General features: G+C 39.0%; 1 protein-coding gene across 1 annotated transcript in view; it reads left to right on the top strand.

Annotated features, from left to right (window-relative positions):
- The window catches only part of LOC144666783 (uncharacterized), a 39,367-nt gene extending 23,335 nt beyond the window's left edge, over window positions 1-16,032 (top strand). Inside the window, exons 4-6 of the mRNA XM_078528173.1 lie at window positions 1,608-1,687; window positions 8,120-8,283; window positions 15,883-16,032. Of these exons, the coding sequence (XP_078384299.1) occupies window positions 1,608-1,687; window positions 8,120-8,283; window positions 15,883-15,926 (288 nt within the window). The 3' untranslated portion in view covers window positions 15,927-16,032. The remainder of the gene's footprint in view (window positions 1-1,607; window positions 1,688-8,119; window positions 8,284-15,882) is intronic.
- Window positions 16,033-20,436: the final 4,404 nt, after the last annotated feature.

Genomic DNA, 20,436 nt, shown 5'->3' with positions numbered 1-20,436 from the left:
AGAGGGTTATAAGAGAGGGTTATAAAAATAATACTTGGTTTAAATGGATCTTTTGGACAATTTGGCACTTTCCTGCTAAAACTGGTGTTAACTTTTACTAGCTGATTTACATGCTCTTTCTGATACCACATGGAAAGCAACGGTTCTTGTCCGATCGCCGAAGTTAAGCCCTGTTGGGCGGGGTTAGTACTTGGATGGGTGACCAACTAAAAATACCCCAAGTCAGTGCTTTTTTATTCTCTTTCTCTTTTTGATGAATTAAGTAACTTAACAGGCCCTTAATTCTATTTTTTCCAACGGCTCCGTTGACTTCTTTGGCTTGGCTTTGTACGTTTCATTGTCTCGATTGGGGCAAGAAAATTTATAAGGGCAGACGCGCTTGTCCTTGAAATCTTCATTCAGAAAAGGCTGGCTCTAGATCGACCTCGAAGGATTAAGAAGATGTGGGTGCCTTTTATTTCTTGGGCCTTTTATTTCTTGTTTGTTTCTTTGCCCAGTTTTAGGTAATTAAGTCCAGAGATCATATAACTGACACAAATGATATTGCAGCCTATTGTGTGTGAAATAAAGAAAAAGAAAAAGGTTCCAGGTACCAATGTCTGCTGGTCTGCAAGGTGAGAATTTATTAATTTGATTTTGCTCATAGCAATGAATTATAGAAGAAGAAAAAAACAGAAAAAATATCTCGTTACGCCGTTACGCCGATTACTAACAACCATTTATTTGTTTATTTAATTATTTGTTTATTTATTTTATTTTTATTATAATTTTTTATTTTTTATTTTTTTTTTTTATTTTTTGTGATCCGGTCCATGATCCAATCCAGGTTTTGTCAACGCCGCAATTTCATTGAGTTTTGACTAGTTCTCAGTAAGATTTGGTGAAAAAAATTGCTTGACTTATAGCCAATGATTTTATTATTTTTCTTAACCTTTAAATAACAAAAAGGAAAAATTAAAAGAAAGAAATCAATTTGCAACAGAGGGGAACTTTTTCTCTTGGCCTTTCGGTCTGCTCTCGAACAGTATTTGATGACAATCAAAGTGAAGTGAACTGAAGTTTGTATTAGCAAACCTTTATTTGTCAGTTTGTTGTTTTCGATTCTTGTTTCATAATAACTTTTTGGTGTTTAGTGGCTTATAGCCACTTTGATTAACTATTAAATTCACTATAATATGTGTCAATCTTCCATTTATGTTGTGTGTGGATTAGACTTATGGGTGATATTCTAAAATAGTTTTAGATTTTAGTGTAATGGCATCAATTATTAAGAGTTGGTGGCACAATAAATTCAATGCAATATTCTAGACTTGTGAAGCAACATTAAGTCTTACAAATGTGTGAGGCAAGGCAGCGAGGGCTGCGAGGCAAGACAGCAAAGCATGCGAGGCAGAAATCCCTACTCCAAATAAAAAGGCTAACTGCAAGCTACCTAAGCTAACTGTTGGCAAACTGTAGTGCCATTTAGGCTAATTGAAGTGCTATGTAGGCTAACTGGAATGGATTGCATGCCTCGCTGCCTCGCACTTTGTGATGACCCGCAACATTAGACAAGTATATACACTTTACAAGCAATTTCCCAGTTAATTATCACTTTCATTCCACAGGCCTTTGAAGAACATTCTTGGTTTCCAGGTTTTTTATGGCGGATAGCTGTCTGCCCTCAGTGTGGTGCCCATATGGGATGGTAAGAAACCCTTTAAGTAAGTCTTGTTTAATGATTCTTTAAAAAAATGGGTCATTGTAAAGATAATAAATTTAAATATTTTCAAATAAATTATTCCAAAAAAATCCACCCACCCCCAACAGATGGCAAGGTATTTTAGCACCTCCCCCTGCCCAGATTTCCTGGTCCAATATACCCTTCTGCCTCATACAATGTTTGTGTTTTTTCTGAAATTTTTTTTAAAACTTAAAAATTATTGCCCCCTTTTCTGTCAGGCTTATGAATTCTCCAGGAATTTAACAGAACCTGTGATAATTAAACATCAAATATCTCTAAGACTACGACTATTTTGCTCACACACAGAATTAGACATTTAATTGCAGACACTTTTTATCTCATTTCTGACAAATTTGGGTGACCCTATTCAGGATGGAACAGCGGGATGGCGGAATATCCTAAAACGCAGAATGACGGAATATCCTACAACACAGAATGAGGGAATAATTATTCTAAAATGCGTAATTGTGAAACGTTAAAAAAAGAAGCCAAAGAAAAAAGGAAACTTATAACTGCTTACTTTCTCAGACGGCGATTAAAGCTAAGAATGCTGTGAAGAATGATTCACGACAGGTACTTTAACTTGTGGATATTCATTGTTGTGACAGAAAAACGTCTGGACCTCCTGTCTCACACTGCCATTTGGGCCTTATTCTGCACTGCTTTCTTTTCTTGTCTCCGCAAACAAACCTCACTGTCGCATCCGGTGGTTCCTTTGACCCCGCCGTCAACTAGCTACATTTACAACATCAGAACGGTCCTTAGCATTCGTTGGACCAAAACCCTTTAAAACAAAGAGGGACTCCTTGTCATTCCCGGCCCTCTGCCCCGTCTCTGCCTTGCAGCATTACTTCACAATAGTTCCAACCTCATTCTCAGAACCTCTCTGAACACCTTTTGTAGTTCATCTGCTGACTTTCTCTATCATTAGTGCCTCTCTCAAGCACCTTATTTTGGCCATAGGACTGGACCTGCAGCACTTCTCCCCTCACAGTTTTCGTCGCAGTGGTGCTACTTTTGCCTTCCAGTCCGGTCAAACTGCATGGGTATTTCTTCATTAAACACAGACTTTTTTGGGAGCCATCCGTTGGATATAAACTTGTTGCATCAAAAGAGTTTCATAATCAAATCGGCAAATTTGCCATCAAAGTGCTCAACAGGGAAGAAACAGTAGGCCATGATCTGCATCTATCATGCGAATACTTGCGGTATTTTCTTGCTTGTGCTCCTTAAAAATTAAATCTTAATTAAAGCCTTTGTCCTACTTCAGAACCAGAGCAATAGCCAAGAGGTTACGTCAGCTATTGTTCTGGTGCAGAGGTAAAACAAGATATTACAATTTAAGCTTTGCAAAAATAATGAACAGTACTCCCTTGTAGTTTTATGTTATATAAATTTCCATACTTTTCCATAAAAGTGTCAATTCACAAACATTTTTTGGACCTTTTCCAAATGTTCCCGCAGATAAGCAGCACCCTTGATTTAGAGCGATTTTTGGAAAAAAGCGTGGCTTATCTGCAAGTCTCAATGGTACTCTTGATTGAACTGTGCTTCGCCAATCAAGGATTTTGATTGAACTCTGTTTCAATAATGAAGTATTTCATATATGGTGTGACCTCCTTACACACAATTGAAGGCCTAAGCGCAAGAAACGCACTTTGTGTTTTGGCCAAATTAAAAAAATGTCACAAACAACTCCAAATTTCGCATGCAAGTTCGTTTACGTGTGCTTAACATTGATCTGTATTCAAATTCGCTGAATCTAGCTTCGTTTTTTAGAAATTACGTATGCAAAGAACAAAGGCGTTTTGCAAAGCTTACGTTCTCCACCGTCAGCCAGCAGCATGAGTTTTTTGACACATCGCGTGTAAATCTTTCCTTCTAGCGTTATTTAACTGTCCGGGGAGGTTGAAAAACGTGTCAGAGCCATGATTTTAGTTCCTATCCACCATTTTGAGGATTCGCTTTAAGAAAAGGACTGGACTGAACACATTGTGACGCGATGTCACCTGATAGGCGTCACGTGAGAGGAAAGAGAAAAAAAAAAATGGCCGTTTGTTCCTGAAAATCATTTGAAGCCTTTGGTTAGTTTTAGCGTAAGTGCTGCTGCCAGGTGGTTGAAGGACATCATTAAGTCTGAATACCCGTAAGTTTACAGCATCGCTCGAAGAACTGAGTGATGTTTCTGCCTTTGTTTTGTACAACAGCGCTGTTTAGCGCTTCGGAAAAAACGTTGCACAAACCGAGGTAGTTTTGAGCCTGGCGGCATAGAGAGTCTAAAACAAGAGGTTTCTTGCCGGGAACTTCGTCAACGCGAGTTTTGCAGGATCCGCTTGGGTGCTGCCGCGACAAAGTTGCCGAGAAGTGACCTGGTTTTAGACTTCCCCAGGACACCTTCCCTTCGCAAAATATTTTCTGTGTCTCATTAAATATTCATCAATGAATCTATCGATTCGTGCGAACGAAAACCTCATAAGTTTATCTTGTTTTCGCGGGATTTTGTAGATGTGTGATGATGTAAGGAGTGGAGATAGAAGTGAGAGCAAGCCGGCGGCACTCAACTGAAAGCAAAACTAGTATAATGTGACAACACGAGCAAACGTATTCAATCAACAATCAGTCTTTATTTCACTTTCACCTCGGCAAATTCAGTACAGCTAACGGTAACGGTAACAGAGTAGAATAGTCTTGCCCGAAACAACAAAAACTAGATAACTGCAAACAGACTGCAGAAAAAGCTAGCTGCAAGCAAACTGGCGTGAAAGCTTACTGCATTAAAAGCGCGATCTATAAAAGGTTGAGGCTGACTCTGATCCTAAACTTAACTTGAAACGGCTTAACTCCCTAATCCCTTGGGGTTAGTGTTAAACTTTTTTTTTTTTTTTTTTTTTTTTTTGCGTTAGGGCTAGGCTTTTGCGTTGGCTAAGTCTGTAACCCTAATCTGAAACTCTAATCCCGACCCTACGGCCTTGGGGTTACCTTTTGCGTTAGGGCTAGGACTTTAACCCTAAAAATTTAGCTGACTTCATCGTCTTGAGAAACAAAAGGTTTCCTTTATTAATCGTTTGTAAAAGAAAAGTCAAAAGACGCCGCGCAAGCAAAAACCTTGTCTTTTTGCATGTGTTATTTTTCGAAAACGAAGGAAAGACCAGCAAAATTAAATACAGGGCAGTGTTGAGCACACGTAAACGAACTAGCGTGCGAAATTTGGAGTTGTTTGTGAGAATTTTCAATTTGGCCAAAACACAAAGTGCGTTTCTTGCGCTTACGCCTTCAATTATTTTAATTTTTGGTTTCTATTTTTTTCCCTTTTTTTTCTCTTTTCAATCACATGTTTGGGCATTTTTGGGGCTTTGATTTCAAATTAAACAATGTTTTTGCCCAAACTATCCCGATTAATCGTTGTGTATAGTAATTTTTCTGTTTTGACTAGATTAAAGTATTTAATTATTAGTTTGATCAATTGTGTAATCAGCTCGCTACTCTGGTATGTCATTCCCTCGTACGGTTGGTCTTCAACTCTTTAGTCTTGCAACCCTCCCTCCCTGACAGGAGGCTTTGATTTCAATTTAAATAATATTTCTACCCAAACGTTTCTCCTGATCTAAAGTTGATGTGTGTAGTAGTTAGCCCTTCACTAGAGCCACTATAAATAAAATGTCCATTTGCCCCATCAAGACTGACTTGAGTTCATGCAAAGGGATGCAATATGTATCCCCTTACACAAGGGGCTTTTAAAATGTTTTAAGAAGTCACAAAAAATTCATTTATTTCTACACTGATTTGACAGACGGTGGACTCTACGATCCATGCTTGAAGGCTGACTAATGTCACCCTTCAAGCCAGTCCTGTGCGCAAAAATTGAAGTAGGGGGGCAACGTCATGGCAGGTTGTGCCAGGTAGCTGAGTGGTAGAGCTAGCAGCCCTAGGAAGCCAAGGGTCAGGCATTGAATTGCTGGCTTGCTAGGGAGGTGGGCATAGTCAAGTTTTGGGTCATTTTCACCAGACTCTGTCAGTCACAGCAATGTCATGGTATTTTAGTAATGATTGTCTTGTGTGTGGCAGCTGGCTGCAGCCCTGTGGCAGCATGGCTGTCATTAGGGTTGACTAGGCACTCCATCTAGACCCCCTAGTCTAGCCAGGGGCCCTCATGGGGAGGAGAGGTAGCTGTTAGTGAATTTCAAGCCTTTCTGTCAGTCTGCTGGGCACCTTTTGTTGAAACAAGGCAGATTTTAACTAATAATAATCAGTAAAATTGATAAAAATCCATAACATTAAGAGGACTTGACTTGTAAGTTTCAATTTTTCATTGATGGGTGGAACTAATCAACATTAATCAAGTAATTTTTATCTATTATATATATTGGTGATATTGGTTGGTTCATCTATAGGACGCGATGGGTATCTCAAACCCTTGCTTGTCACATCAGGTTTGTTTGTGCACTTAAAATACTTATACTGTACTGCAAATATTTTGGACGCTTAAAATTTTTGGACACTAAGACTTTTTTCTCAGCTTCACATTTACCAACATTTATTTTCATCTCTTTAATCTCAATAAAGTTTGAGCATTGGTCAGCGGAAATACAAACAATAGTCAATGACCCTAGTAGGACCAACCAAGCTCACATAATATGCTCCTATTTTGCATATAATTCCTGCAAAATAAAAATAAAAATTGTTAGAAAAGTTTAGCTTGAAAGATTGTTACCTTTTTAAATGGAAAAATTTCCTCATACATGTAGGTGGAAATTATCTCAAAAAAGAAACCATGATTAAAATAGAATGTTCAGTTTATGACAAGCATGGGATAAAGAAAACTCAGAGACTCAAAGAACAGTGCAGAATGCAATATGCCAATCAATTGACAGCATGATAATAATTTTCCAGGGTAATTTGGCTTGAGAATAAGTCAAATGAGTTCACCTTTCAGTCTGAAATGCTGTTTCATGTGTACTTGCGATTGGTAGATTCGATCCATTCTGTTTGTTTCTGTTTTGCATGGTTTATTAGAGACTTCATGCATGATTGTGACGACGAACGTAGGATGAAAGCGCACACGCGGGGAGACGTTACATTAATCTTTGTATCCGTTCTGTGACGAACTGTTCAACCAAAAAACCAACCCAGGGTGAATCTCTCTAACCATGTTTCAAACTGCGGTTCCACAGCTGGCCCTACGTGCCTGAGCCGACAATTATCAATCTATGTAGACTAATTGTCCATACAATATTTGCAACCAGCAAAAGTCCAGTGTTCGGGGTGAAACAGGAAAAGTTTGTTATTTGCGTTTAAAGTTTGAACGATGAAATAAAACGAACAACATGAGCAAAAAGTATTTCAGACCAGACAAGCATTCACATCTAAGTTGTATATACTACCAGTAATACAAGGCTTTCTTTCCTAAAATAAATTAACATACAGCAAAATAATAAACTTACCAATGGAAGGATAACAGCCAGTCGCAGAACAACTTCATTTGGTTGTTTTAATTTGTAGGCTCGCGACAGTTGCATGTACGCGCGTGCCTTGTTTAAATAACCGCACTGTGAGCATGCACAGCTTGGATAGTTATTACAGTTACGATGGGGGACAAAAAGAGGGAATCCCTTGAACTTTGAAATTTTTATGTTTAAAAGTTTTGGTTTTTTATTATTAGAAGCGAAGGAACTTCGCAATTTCACAATAAACAAATGAATGGCAAGTCGACCAGAAATCATGTTCTAGTAACATGATCATCTGAGAGACCAAACCAGTACCCCCACCCCCTCCACGGGAATAAGTCATTGATATTAATTAGTTAATTGACTATTAAAGTTTACACCAAAGCGGTTTAGCGGACGACAGCCCCAACAAACCATCACAATAGTGCATTCTGCACTAAAAATGGGTCCCCAACGGGAATCAAACCCAGGGCCTCCCAGACACCAGTAAAACTGAACCATTTACTTGGTTAAAAAATAAAACTAAAGGTAAAAGCTGTTAAAATTGATGCTAAACGGTTTGATCTGTTCGATCATCATCAGAGTGAAAAAATCTGCATACGCTCAACGTTCTTAGTTTAGTTGATTGCACTTGTTTGTTTGTTTAGTATATTACCAAGCTTAAAAGTTACCATCTTTATTGTGTATTAAAAGAAAACATCCCAAAGGAAGAATTTTGGTCGGTTGATTTCTTAAGTGACCACCCCTCCCCCCCCCCCTCCTTCCCAGAATTATTTCTCAAACGCCATTAGTTGGGGAGTGTAAATTTTTTTAAAAAGAAAATGACACAGAATCAACTGCTGTGTTTTTTCCACTGGTATGTTTATCCACACTTGCCTGTGAAAAACAACTTATAGAATGATTTGATTTCACTCGAACAATTCATTCTTTCATGTTTGTTTTTCTTGTCCAGGTCATTTGAAGATCATCACTCAAAGGACGATAAAGAAAGCAAAAGTAGATACCCAAACAATCATGAAGATTTTGCTCATGACAAAGAAAGAGAGAAAGAAAAATCCTCTGAGAAAGCATATTCTTTTGTGGGTCTAATTTACCCAAACCTTATTCAGGAGCACTGTAAGTTTAATTTACAATCTTCTGTCTCAGTCAGGGACAGTTACGAGTTGTTAGTTAATTATTATTTTTGTTGTTGTTGTTATAATTATTATTATTATTATTATTATCATCTTTATCATCATCATTATTATTATTATTATTATTACTATTATTATTGTTATTGTTACAAGTGAAACCGGTAAAAACAATATATAATTATATATCCCATAGAAAACAGGTAAATGTGAAAATAGATTAGTGTGTATCAATCAGTTCAATCTGCAGCTTACTTTCATAAGGAAATGCCTACATTGTGCGGTTCCAGAAAATATCCATACCCACCCCAAGGATGGTCATTGGAAATTCCGAGGGGGATGGGGGTCTCAATAGCACAAATTTTTAAAAGAAAGTATCAAGCTAAACTGGAAATCCCAAGGGATGGGAGGGTCCAAACCAAAAAACCATCCTTGGGGGGGGGGGGTATGGATATTTTTTGGAACCAAGCCTGTGCTGCAAAAAAACTTGACACATTTATGGTCTGTGATAATATTATGTAAATTCTCTGTTATTTCATTATTTTTACATGTTTTTATTGAAAGAAAAATTTTTTGTCCTGAACCTCAGAATGGTATTAAACTTACATGTAATTGAGTGTCAGTATTTACATGTAGCCTTATTGGGTTCTGGGATGTTCATATTATATAAAAAACCATAAAATATGTCACTAAAGTATATTCAGGTTTAAACTGGCAACATGTGGGAATCAGTCATGTGACAATTTTATTTCATTGACACATATGTATTTTTGAGTTCATTTTGACTAACAGGAATGCCCTTGCAAAGTCTTCAGGTCACCTGTAAATAGAAACAAAACAAACAAAAAAAATATTTTTTTTATGAAATTGCTATTTTCCAGCATGCAGACTGTATATTAAAATAAAATGGCCTTTTTCAGTGTGTGAAAAAAACTGGCTGCTTTTATGTTGGGCTAGTGGATCCAAAATTTTTTCCACTTGCTAGATAGCCAAATGACATTTATGGATTTTTACTTTTTGTTGTAGTTGTTTCGAAAGAAACATGGGACTTTGGAAAAGCTTAAAATGGTTTCACCTTGCCCAGTCTACCTGGGTCAGGCAAGGAAGAAATCAATTTTCTTTGCATCCTTAGCTTCCTTTCATTAATTATTGCAGAAAAATGTCATATTGTTATTAACGTTTAAAAATGTTTTGGACCCTAAAGCTGAATTTTTGTAATTTGTTTATTTCAAAGCATTACGTCACAGAAATTTATGCTTGGTATTCTTGTGGAGCAAGTTGCCAACAAAAACTAAGCTGGAGTTTATTTAAATTAAATTTACAGCTACTACTTGGCTAATTTCAATATGAGTTTGGTCTTGACAAAGTGTGAGCCAACAAGTCTTGAGAGCCATTCCACTATAAAAAAAGTACATTGGTTAGCCTAAAAAGCTCCCTGGTTAGCCTAAGCAGTACTCCAGTTAGCCTGAGTGTAGCTAGCTGAGCCAAAGGGGGACGGTTATGCTATTTATTGGAGTTAGGTATTTCTGGCTTGTATGGCACTTATGTGTCATGAAACATGCGAGCCATGCAAACCATTCCAGTTAGCCTACATAAGATTCCGGTTAGCATACATGGTACTCTGGCTAGCCTTAAAAGCATTTTGGTTGCCAAAGGGTACATCATGTTGCTTGCAGTTAGCTTTAAATTGGGATAAGGGTTTTCTGGCTTGCTTAAGTTTAAGGCCTCACGATTTTTTACATTGCTACTTTAAAATGCTAATGAAGGTAATCCAACAACTGAAAATACAGGCCTTAAAAAATGTCAAACAGATTTTTTATAAAGTAGACAAATGTCTGGTCAAAAAGCAGATCTTAAATGCCTCAGGTAATGTGTGTAGAGAGAAGGAAGGGAATTGCTAGAATTGACTGTCACATAACTATGTGAAAGACTAAGAGATCAACAACTACCTGAACTTGTTACAATCCATAGTTTAACTCACTGAACAGTAATCCAGAATGTCCTGTCAAAACAATAGGCATTCTATTAGTCCCATAAATTACCTGTAGACCACAAAATGCAAAGGAAACGTTGATCTATGTTTACCAGTACAAGAAAACATCATGGGAAGAACAAATTTTAAGTTAAGAAATGGTCTCAGTTTTTAAACATGCCCAAAGAGGCATTCCAAAACGTGAGTAGCACTTTTTAATTGAAGTCTAGATTAGCTACCAGGTTGACTGCAAGTAGTCTCTAGCCTAACTTAAAAAAAGAGATCACACTGAGCTGAAATGTTTCTTCCAATTTCAAAGGTATCACATCAAATTTTCCTGACGTAATTTTCTTTGCAGCCTGAAAAAAATGGCCACTTGGTCGACAAAACTGTCTTCTAACTCAAAATCACTCCATTAGATTCCATTTTCTTGTTGCAATTGAAAATGCTCCTGTTATGAGCCCACAACAAGGACCACGGGGAATCCGCTGGGGTGACCCCCAGCAGGGGGGAGGGGGAGGGGCAGCTATTTAACTTCTCCCCAGGCCCACTCCTTTCGTCTGAAAGAAATTAAATCCATCCTCGCCAAAAGCAATTGAAATGAGAAAAAAACTGACAACGCCATCATAAAGAGCATACACTCCTGCCTTTGGCAAAATTTTCTTTTATTCCTACAGCAAATGGTCGGTTAGAAGGAAGCCAACAAACTTTTCAGTTGTATTTTTTACTGCCGTACTTTTTTAGGAAAAATTAATAATGGCCATTTTTAAAAACACTATTTAAAAAGCTACAACTTGGCTTAAAAAAATTGTAAGAGAGAGATACAAGTAAAGTTTTCAAGCGATTTAAAAATGCGGTCCGTTCTTACACTTGACCGATGACGTCATAACAATAAAAGTGATAAAAATGTATAACATAAATATCTACCAACATGTAATTTTTTGCTTCCTCACATTTATTGCAATGCCAGATACGCACTTGTACCCAGACTCCCACTTTTTAAAAATTGTACATAGCTCCCTTAATATTTATATTTTGTCCGGTACCCGGGCAGTCTGAAATGCCTCACACCAATGTGCTTTAAACTGCAATGACTGCTTTTTCAGTAACAAAATATCTTCGTCACAGTGAGCAAAAACCGAACTTCAGGGCAATATCACGTGACTAATGACGTCAGCGCCCTACGTCTTATATGAGAAGTGGTTATTTTTGAGAGTCATGACGTAGTAGTCCTGTTGGCTTCAAACTGATCAAGTTATTTGGCATTAACGATTTTTTCAGCTGCAAAGGATTTTGGGAAGGTTTTTATTATAATTATATAGTTTTTGTGTTTTGCTGCAGCCGCAATGGCTGCAAGCAAAACACATTGAGAGCTGAAGTTTGTGCCGTAAGGTGTAAGGTGTAAGTGCCGTAAGGTGTAAGTGCCGTAACAGAGGAGAAATCTGAACTACCGATGTCAATCAAATCCATGAACAAACAAAATCGAAACCAATGAACCGTAGCGCTGATCGCATTCGAAGTTACGGGCCAAAGTATTCGAACGCAAACCACGTTGGACACGTTGGAAAACAGAAAACCGATTTAAAAGTATATCGCATTGGGAAAGAAAACAAACTGTGGCGCGACCACTCCAGTTTTATGAGAAAATTATTCTGCAGTTTTCATCATTTACGAAAAGAGCGAAGACTTGGAACCTCGCCGAAGGTCATAAATATTTTCTCCAAAGGACCGGTTAGTGCACAGTTTGTAAACTTTCGCTTTGAAAATAAACTTGCCCTCACCTTGTCTACACTGTCTACAGCATACTAGTACTGTATTAACTCTGAACTTCATATTTTAAAATAAAATGTATGAACGTGTAACTTGTCACGCAAAGACAGCTGGAAAGGAATATACCATGCTGGTAGGCTGCACCGCTAATTGTAGCTGTATTCGAGCTATATAAAAGACAGCTAGAAACGAATTAATACTAGTAACATCACAATGGGAAAGAAACTTATTCAGTGGTGCACACCGTCGAAAACAAAGAAATATTAAAGGAAGTTCTCATTCACCAGATTCACTGCATCAGATGCAACATTCGTCAGTTCGTGTTTAAATGCGTGGCGACCAGTTTGTTTACTAGTTATTAAAAAATAATACGGTCTTCATTTAATAAACAGTTCATCCTTAAATTTCAGCTTTTCTACGACTGACAGGTAGGTACTATAGTATAAGCCCCGCTAAAATAGCTGGAAAGGGAAAGTTTTTTGAAAAATGAATTTTTGACTGCCAGACGCGCTCGCGCCACATGTTTATTTTGTGAAGATTAATTAAACGCCGTGAAAAATAGAATTTGATGTCCAGCGAGCCACTGCATCTTCGGCTACGCAGTCCTCAGTGAATCCTCCAACTTCACAAATTTCTAAAACTTTAAGAAAACGAACTTTCGCAGAATCAAAAATTGGTCCTTATCGATCTTCCGATCTTGTTGTGAAGACACTGAAATTCGACGAGTGTTCATGCGTGAAGGGATGACTGACGAATGATAATAATTATTTGTAAACTTTCGCTTTCAAAATGAACTTTGCGTTACGTTCAACGCCGTCTTTCTGTTGTTGTACGCCGGTGCGCGTGCGATTATTTATAATTTCTGAATTTTGCATATTTAACTCAGGGTGACACAACAAGTTTGTTAAGAGTTAGTTGTTCCAGTGTTTAATTTGGGTGAAAGTGGTTAAAGAACCACTGTCTTGTCACTAATAAATATATCACATTGAGTTCTTATAAGGTCAATAGATTCTGTCTTTTTCGTTGTTGTTAAAACGCTACCATTGTGACAATGATTCCAAATACAACTAACGGTAACCAGTGAGATAACGCCACTAAAAGAATCACATTGAGTTCATTGAGATTTTTTTATAATGTTAAGAGTTACTGTTTTTTATCAAAGAGACAATCATGTCAGACATTACGTTAACTTACTAGTAATTAAATTATGTTTGCTGTCTTTGATTTCAACATAACATTGATCAGTAAAATTATCAGGATTGAATTAACACAAAGTGACTACAATATAGTGCAATTATTAACCTGCACACAAGTGACAGACAATAAAAGACGTTGGATTTCAATCTCGACTCACTTGTCTTTCATCAACATGTTCCCTAAGACTTTGCTCTAGCAGCAAAACACATGGACCCATTGGGGCCCTATTTTTATAATTATAGGACCCTCTCTACGAGCAGTCAAGGTGAAGCAAATTCTTTGCGGTGATTGGCCAAGGCTACCAGAACGGTGGCCCGCTGTGTTCAAACTTAATATCAATGAGACAACTAAAAGGTTTGAAGTGTTAAACTAGGGTAGGCTGGTTGAAGACTGCTCAGGCAACAACAAAAACTAGGGCAGTATCAATTATAATATTCTGCTGCTCTCTGTCTTTGGCCAGCTTAAGATCATGTTCCTGATTTGTGGTTTTTAAAAAGCCCCTCTGTTGAACGTTGCCATGTATTTTCGGTCCTGTCACATTTGTGCTTGCCTTCAGATGTCCAGTGAAGTTTTTGTCTCGGTGATGGTTTCATTTTCCATTCTGTGGACAGTGCAATCACATGATGATGGTACCCATGTTCTCCTGCTCACAAGCAGATCCTTATTGCAAATGGTCTAAGGCCAGAAGAAGCTTGTATGTTTTGAACAGACGTTTGGTGTTCTATCACGGGTAGACAGGACACAGCTCTGGTACATCTTTAGCTAATGGAGTGTGTACTGTACTTTGATGAGTGCCACACATTGTTCAGTATCCTGGTGGTGTTCCTGGCTTTGGCCGGCTCTAGATATCTACATTCCTGCCCCACCATTTTGCCTGGCAATGCTGCCCAGGTACTTAAACAGTTCGGTTATAAGAAAGTCTCTTCCATTCAGCTTGATTGGTTGAGGGTTAGAGATGTTGAAGGACATGAGTTCTGTTTACTGAGGTTGATGTTTAGTCCTGCCTGGTGAGCGTGCGGTTTTTCACCGGATTAGTAAATAAGTTGAACAGCAATTTAATGCAGGCATCAAGCAACCCTACCTAACACCCCTCTTGACATTTTAGCATGGATAGTTGTTTAGCAAAACCTGTGTTACTCTCCTGGATTGATGAAGCCACATATAGACTACGACTGCACAAAGGAGTGTAGCAACTCAGGAACGTGAAACCAGTGCACATTGAAATAACAAAGAAACCAAGCAATGATAGACTGTTGAAATCAATGATAATCAGAGTTTATTCGGAATATAGCGATGAATCAAATAGAGACCTACAAGATGATGTGATGTATTATTGATTTGAAATTTGGTGTGGTTCAATCTAGAATGCAAAACTATAAAAAAAACTTTTGTAAGGTAAGTAGCTAAGATAGACACTGGCTAAGTGCATTACGTAATTAAGGATATACTGATCTAGTTAATCTAGACACCAAGTCTATGTAAACGTAACAAAAGGAGTGAAGAAATATAGTATGCTTTATGCTGTTAGCAGTACAATATTGAGTTATGGTTCATTTGGGAAGTTTTAAGAGCACTCAAAAAGCAAGGGTTGCTCTCAGTAATCACCCAGAGCAACTCTCACTTATCTTTTGTGCTCTCCAAACTTGCTCTGTGCACCATAGCTGAAACTGCCTGCTTACGCCTTGAACAAATAATTGGTAAATAAAGCCAGTTGACAAATATTTTGGTATTTTGTCTTTTCACTGCTTAACATTTTGAAAATGTAATTTGACTACTGCTTATGTGAGGCCAGGTTAATAACCCACCAAATCTACTTGGAAATACTACAGTAAGACCAGGGGTCAATTCAATAAAACATTTACAAGTGTCATTTACAAGTGTAGCTATTGTTTTAGAGGTTGAGAACAATAGCTATACTTGTAAATGTTTTGTTGAATTGACCAAAAGGGGGAGTCCTCCCTAAAGTGAACTTTACCAGGAGATCCTACCTAAAAGGGGTACCTTTTTAAGGCCTTTTGAACAGGTCCGTGGAACTGACAATTCCTTCAAGTGAAAATTTAAAAAAACAGAGGTATTAACCCTTTTGTAGGTACAGAAAAGGTACCATTTTCTATTGAAGGTAAATGAAAAGGGGTACCCTTTCTGTCAAAAATGGCATATGAAAGGGTAAGGGTTACATCAGCAATCAAGTTCTTTTCACAGTCAACAAATTCATGTAAAGTGCGTGCACAATTGTAATGACGGAACTGTGCTTGTTGCTTGCGTTGATTTTACTTTTGAGATTCGTCCCGCAAAATTGCACAATGCTGCATAAACATAATTCATTCTTCATATTTCCCCAGCATTTTGTCACTGACTAAGTAGATTTTGACATCCAATATTTCTTGAAGACAAAGAGGGGTCCAGAAGAGTATCTAATAGGGGTACAAAAAGGGGCCACATAAGGCTCAGGTGGGGTCCAGAAAGAGGGGCGACAGAAACAGGAGTCCATGTTTTATTCTGGCCCCTCAAACAGTAATGTTTTTGGTTCAAACTATCTCGTGGAAAGAGCTACCTAGAAATGATGATTTGGCTTGTTTGTACTATAAGGCTGAATAAAGGTATTTAATCCTTAATTGTCATATTTTCTGTTTCATTGTTTTACAGATGCAGACTCGTTAATAGTGACGCCCAAAGCATACAGAAGCTGATGTTAATGTAAATTTGTGCTGCCTTGATCAGTGTTTCACTGTTTTAAGCAGAAGTTTTTTTTTAACCTAGAGTCTAGTGTTTCGAATAAACTACACTTTTGTAAAACAGTTGTTTTGATGTGTAATATTTAATTTATATATACACCTAATTGCAATAAGGTTGTCATAGAAAAAAGTAAAAAGGAAAAAGTCAAATAGGAATTAATTAAGCGCGTGCATGGAATTTATTTGTACAAATGGCCTCAAAATGCTTCAAAATACGAGTAAATCAAATAATCTTGTTACAGCATAAAAATGTGGACTTAAAAAGTGCAGATAAAACTCGTGAAATTTCTTTAAATGCTACCAGTTATGAAACTAAGCTAATTAATTCCTATTTACCTTTTTTCTTTTTTACTTTTTTCTATGACAACGTTATTGCAATTAGGTGTATATATATTACATCAAACAGTTTAAGACAAAACGTCAAGCCACTATTTCCTCAAGCTAGTAAAATGTCATTAAAAACACTGAATATGTGAAAGTGGTGATATTACCCAACCAAAGTTTTTCTTTTATAGACATCATTTTGACACTGATAAAAGGGTTACATCTGAACAATTTGTTTGTAAAGCATTTAAAGCACTCCGAAAATTATATTTTGTCAGTTTCCAATGTTAATGGATGTTGTGTTCAATTGACGCAGAGCAATAAGTCACTTACAAGCTAACCTAGGAAGGGCATGATCTCAGGTTACTTACAAGCATGAACTTCTTGTGGACATTGAAAACTGCTCTAGTCTGTTGTTACTGTTGACATTTTTCCCTGCCGTTGTGTTTTTTGTTTATTTTGACGTAAAGTCGTTTTATTTAATTCAAGTACATGTTAATTCATATCACCAAAGAAATGTAAATTGTGTCTTACCATAACATCGTCTCTGTCCATCCTGACAGCATCAAACTCTGATCTTTTATTTGGTGGTGTCAGATTATCGATTACTTGATATTGAAACTCGCCCCAGTTTCCTGTGCAATTTCGTAACGGGCCTTTTTCCACATTTCCATAGCCTGCGTGTCCGGCGTTCAAAGGGGAAGAAGGAGGGGAGTTCGAGCGCGATGTGCGAGGTGCCGGCCACGCAGGCTAACATTTCCACTGCTGCATCCACCCCGGAGTCCCGGCCTGACCAATCTATGACAATTAATCGATTGATATTGGAAATCGATGACGGAAAATTTTGTGACTTTTAATTTCATCGATAGTTTCTTATTTGGTTTGATTCAATATGGGTGTTATTACATCAACAATTTTTGATGTAGCGGGTACATAATGCCCCCACCTGGGTGCAAAATTCCACGTGTATCGTTAACTGAAGGCCCTGTTACAGTTCTGCAATCGACGAATTTGGAGAAATATAAGTATCTACAAAATACAAAAATCCTTAGAAGCTGGATTTCAAAATAAACTTACACATTGATCTCTGCTGTTCTCAAACGGTAGAACGGTCAAAGGTTCGAAGGTTCCAAACACACAAAACGTAGATTTTTACCATTTAATGTCGTCAAAACGAACCACGAGGTCTTACAAAACTTTCACAATCAAACATGTCTTTCGATTTCTCACGTGTGAAAATGCGCCCGCGATACTTAAGCGGTAATCTCCGAGGCAACGGGTTAAATATTAATTTCTTCAAATTATTACAATTTATATAATTATTCGATTCTTAACATCCCCCTCCCGAATGCAATTGCATTCGCAAGTTTATGACAAGCATCAAAAATCTAGAGTCCATGGGGGACCAACTGTCACTGACTGTTTCTCGACAAAGTTAAAAAAATCATATCATTCTGTCTAATCAATGTTCCTATGACAGTTTCGGTAACAAAACATTAACAAATGTCACTATCGAAATTGTGTGCAGTTTCAGCACCACAGTCAATCTCTTTAATAATGGCTCTCACTCCTTTGCACTGTCTGTCACATACTCCAGGGGACACAAGCGATGGACAGGACGCAAGTACTCCTTGTCCTTTGCCTTGACTTTGACGACTCGTACTAGTCCATCAGCACCAGGGTATGCCTCAATCACACGGCCAAGAGGCCACTCTCCTCTGCGGGCATTTGGCTCCACAATCAGCACGACGTCGCCTTCTTTCAAGTTGTGCCTGGGGTGAAACCATTTCTTTCTGACGTAAAGGCTGGGCAGAAACTCCTTTCTCCACCGCTTCCAGAACTGTTCTAGAAGTTGCTGCACGTGGTGCCACCGTTTCTTGGGGTTGTAGGCTTGTTCATGGTCAAGTGCTTCTGGGGCAAACGATCCTCCCAACTGTCCAACTAGGAAGTGGCTTGGGGTGAGTGGCGAAAGGCATGGGCTCACATAGGTTAATGGTCGGGAATTCAGCAATCGTTCCACGCCGCAAATAGCTGAGTGAAGCTCTTCATCAGTAACATCTGCGTCTCCAAGGATGGCTTTGATTGCTTTCTTCGCACTCTTGATCATTGCCTCAAATACTCCACCAAAATGAGGGGAAGACGGTGGGTTAAACTTCCAGTCAATGGGGTGATACGTGGCAGTTTCTTGCGTAATCCTGTCTGGGTCAAGGGACTCCACCAACTCCCGCAGTTCGCGCTCTGCTCCCACTAAGTTGGTTCCGTTGTCAGAGATCACATAGGTTGGTGTCCCCCTCCTTGATGTCATCCGGCCAAATGCGTTGCTAAACGAGTCAGTGTCTAAGGAGTAAGACATTTCGAAATGCACTGCTCGGGTAGTGAGACAAGTAAAAAGGCACAGGTAACGCTTGGCTCTTGTCTTTCCACGGCCTTGTTTCGTTAAGAACGGACCACCATAATCAACGCCAACTTTTTCAAATGCCCTCAGCGAAGATTGTAGTCTTGACTTGGGTAGGGGGGCCATCATCTGGTTGCCTATCTTTGTGGAGAACCGGCATCGACATTCAGCACAGACCTCGATAACATTTCGCACCATACGCCTTCCTTTCACAATCCAGAAACGACATCGCAACTCAGTCAGAACATGTTCCACTCCTGTTCCATGGCCGAGTCTTTCATGGGCGTCTACAATGACAAGTCTCGTCACAGCGTGCTCCTTAGGTAGAAGGATAGGATGTCTTGTGTCATAAGGAAGGTGGTCAGCAAAGCGCAAGCGTCCATCCATTCGGAGTAACCCTTCACTGTCACTCTTAGGGTTCATCCGTGTCAACGATCCATCACTTTCTCCACCAGGAAAGGCTTGCGTTTGGGCTTGCTTGATCCACATGGTCTCTGCTTCAGATATCTCAGTTGGCAGGAGGATTCTGTCCTTTCTGCGTAAATTCATTGGTAGTCGTTAATTGGTCAGGAACCGCTAAACCCATCCTGTTACGCGAACCAGACGCTTAAGGCTTGAGAATTTGTTTGGGTCGACGATCGTACTGGCATGGCTCATGATCATGTGCGTTCTGGTCACTGTTCGCCTTTCACAGTCCTCAATCTTCCTAGTGTTGTCTCTGGGGGGTGGTGTTGCTGGTCAGGTTGACTCATCATCTTTAAGGAAGGCTGATCACTCTAACCAAACTTTACTCTTGGCTAAGGCTGTAGCAGAAAGTCCTCTTGTTGGAAGGTCTGCTGGGTTGATGGTTCCCGGTACGTGTCGCCACTGTTCAGGACTTGTCGTTCTTTGAATTTCACCAACTCGGTTGGCAACAAATGGTTTGAACTCGCGGCTTTGGTTGCGGACCCAGTACCAAACATTCTCTGAGTCAGTCCAGAAGATAGTTCTGTCGACCTTGATCACTTTCTGGATGTTCTGTGCCAGACGACTTGAAAGGACTGCACCCATAAGCTCTAGCCGAGGAATTGTCATCGCTTTTACTGGGGACACACGGCACTTTGACGCAATAAGGCGTGATGATGGATCGTTATTCAGGTATCGACAGACCAAATAGGCAACTGACGCAAAGGCATCATTGGAAGCATCTGAAAATAGATGTAGTTCAATAATCTCTGGGTTCGCTTGACGCAGACAACGAGGGACAGCAACATTTGACAGTTGTGGGAGTTCTGTGATCCACTTCTCCCACTTGGCCTTTAAGTTCTCAGGTAACACATCGTCTCAATCGATACCAGCCATCCATATTTCTTGCATCAGTATCTTGGCTCTCATGGTGAATGGTGCCAAGAACTGCAGCGGGTCAAACAGGCTTGCAATAGCACTCAATACGTCTCGCTTGGTGGGCTTCTTGCTGTCAACGAGTGGCTGTTCCACTTGAAAGGTAAAGACATCCCTTTGGGCTTCCCACATGACTCCTAGGGTCTTGGTCTTGGGCAAGTCATCTTTGTTTATCGCCAAGGTAGGTAGTCGGTCTTCTTCGGGAATGTCTTCGATGACCACTGGTTCATTGGAGGACCACTTTCTTAATTTGAAGCCAGCCATGGCTAAAAGATCAGATAGCTGGCGTCGTAGGTGTTGAGCACCTTCAACTGTCTCACAGGAGTCCAGCACATCATCAACATACATGGAGTTGTCTACAGTGTT

This window comes from Oculina patagonica, chromosome 9, assembly GCF_052425735.1.
Source record: "Oculina patagonica isolate OP01 chromosome 9, crgOcupat, whole genome shotgun sequence".
NCBI lineage: Eukaryota > Metazoa > Cnidaria > Anthozoa > Scleractinia > Oculinidae > Oculina > Oculina patagonica.
This window is presented reverse-complemented; position numbering and strand designations above follow the sequence as displayed.